Source organism: Callorhinus ursinus, unplaced genomic scaffold (genome assembly GCF_003265705.2).
Source record: "Callorhinus ursinus isolate GAN/ISIS: 27379988/994484 unplaced genomic scaffold, GSC_fseal_2.0 scaffold33, whole genome shotgun sequence".
In the NCBI taxonomy this organism is placed as follows: domain Eukaryota; kingdom Metazoa; phylum Chordata; class Mammalia; order Carnivora; family Otariidae; genus Callorhinus; species Callorhinus ursinus.
In genome coordinates this window covers 6,528,166-6,530,357 of record NW_027397095.1, presented here as the reverse complement: position 1 = coordinate 6,530,357, position 2,192 = coordinate 6,528,166, and the positions used below count along the sequence as shown (strand labels likewise).

Genomic DNA, 2,192 nt, shown 5'->3' with positions numbered 1-2,192 from the left:
TCTGTTCACATTTCTCCACTTTGCCAAGAAAAACAGCTTCATCTTATTTAGCTGCCTAACCTCTGATAACAGCAGAGAACCCTATTTTGCTAATAAAGGATCCAGTTGAGTGAAAGGGTTTGTTGAGCCCTAACAGCAGGGTAACATTTCTTTTACTTAATTCTCCTCCACTTCTCACACTTTCTCTGGTGATTTTTGTCTTACCTTAGCACTAGATCTGTCAAAAATATCCAAGATACTTGATTAAAATGAAGGCCCTAGGGATCCCACTGAGTCAAGCATCTGGGCATGAGGCTCAAGCACCTGCTTTAACTATAAACCCTGTAAGTAGACACAACCACAACAAATAAACAAAAGATTTCTCTGGAGAAAACAACTAACAATGTCCATGAGACAGAAAAGTTAGAATAGAACCATTTAAAATGATTCATTACCTGGATCAGAAATTGCTCTGCTACCACCAAAAATGAACTGAAACAAAAATGTCATATCAATTTTATCAAACACCATGCCAAAGCCCAAGGGAAGATGTCACCTTCCACAAGTGCTCCTGTGACCTGACACTTCAAGCAGTCCCTTGTGCTCTGGATTCCTTAAAAGCATCTTCTCTGAACAACATATGTCCCAAACTCCATGAAATCGGCAGAAGTGATCCACATCTGCTTGAAAGTACTCAGAGAGGTCACAATGGATGCACCTATCCATGCAGAGAAACATCTATCAGGAGAAGCTGTGATCTTGATGGGAGTTCCCCTGGAAGCCAACTGTTCTAGTTCTTTCATAAGTCTTTCCTCAAGCCCAGGGAAAAGAGTGGTGCCCCCAGACAGCACAATTTCTGCAAAAAGATTCTTATGGATATCAATGTCACATTTCATAATGCTGCTGGACACCATTTTGGAGAGTCCTGGGTTGTGGATACCCAGCTGGTCAGGTGCAAAAAGAATTTCAGGCACCTGATGCAGCTGGTCTCCAATGTAGATAACATTCCCATCTGGCAGTCTGTATTCTCTCAGAACCTCTTCTGGCCTCTTACATAGCTCTTTCTCTGGCTCCAAGGCCACATAACACAGTTTCTCTTTGATGTCACCCACTAAGGCCTTATTGAGTATGCAAGGGAAGCTACTTCCACTAGCAAGGAGGAGCTGAGTGAGGTGCTCTGTGATGTCCCTTCCTGCCACGTAGAGCTTGGTGACAGCATGAGGCAGGGAGTAACCCTCAAAGATAGGGACAGTGCAAGTGACTCCATCCCCACTGTCCACCACTAATCCTGTGACAGAGGCAGAGGCATATAGTGCTACCACTGCATGATTGGACAGGTAGAAAGCAGGCACATTGAAGGTCTCAAACATCACTTCTGCCATTTTCTCTCGAGTCTCCCTTGGGTTCAAGGAGGGCTCAGTCATGAGCACAGGTTGTTGACAGGGTTTTACTCCTAGCTCCCACTCAAAAAGATACTTCCAGAGTTTCTCCATGTCATCCCATCCTGTTATTAGTCCACGCTCAATGGGGTAGTGCAAATGGAAGGCGTCGTATTTGTATAGGGCTTTTTCTCCCACAAGGTACTTCTTTTTAGTGCCTTCTGATAATGGCATGCTGAATTTAGGATGTCCCACGACAGAACTGATGACATGACGGGGTCCTATCTCTCCAGAAAGGCCTGCTTTGCAGAGTCCTGATCCATTGTCAAAAATTACAGCTGGAATATCTAATACATATGGGTTAAACATATCCGCAGCATGCTCTTCTGAACTCCAACAAAATAAAAAACACTTTGCCACTTTGTATGATAACAGGCACTTCTGGAAGTTTTAAAACCACAGGATTCCAAAGTTCTCAAGTTGACACTCAGGAGGAGCTAGCAGACTATCCCCAATCCCCCAGAATACCCCGTCTTCAACCCATGAATTTTGTCCCCTTTCAGGCAGCCCAGGGCCTGCTGTGGCAATTTCAGTGATGATTGCCCCCTATGTAACAATCCAGCCAAGGCAACAATTATTCTCAGAGAGCAACAAAGGGATTTTAAGGGGTGGGGTCTCTGAGCCACCAATACTCTTAGCTTGGAGAAACATGAAAAAGAGGAAGGCAAACCATACCTATGGACAGCTTATGTCTATGAACCTGAAGCAAAGGCTTAGCCTTAGAACCAAGTGAAGCAGCCAAACTGTGGGCTTCTTCCAGAAAACTGGCTTCTA

At 44.4% G+C, this 2,192-nt stretch overlaps 1 protein-coding gene across 1 annotated transcript; it reads right to left on the bottom strand.

Moving 5' to 3' along the window:
• Positions 1-494: 494 nt before the first annotated feature.
• ACTRT1 (actin related protein T1) lies at positions 495-1,904 on the bottom strand. The gene has a single exon (XM_025852719.2). The coding sequence runs from the start codon at positions 1,725-1,727 to the stop codon at positions 594-596; it is 1,134 nt and encodes a 377-aa protein (XP_025708504.1). The 5' UTR covers positions 1,728-1,904; the 3' UTR covers positions 495-593.
• Positions 1,905-2,192: the final 288 nt, after the last annotated feature.

Excerpts from the sequence above, each read along its gene's own strand:
- ACTRT1 (XM_025852719.2), bottom strand. The coding sequence starts at position 1,727 with ATGTTTAACCCATATGTATTAGATATTCCAGCTGTAATTTTTGACAAT.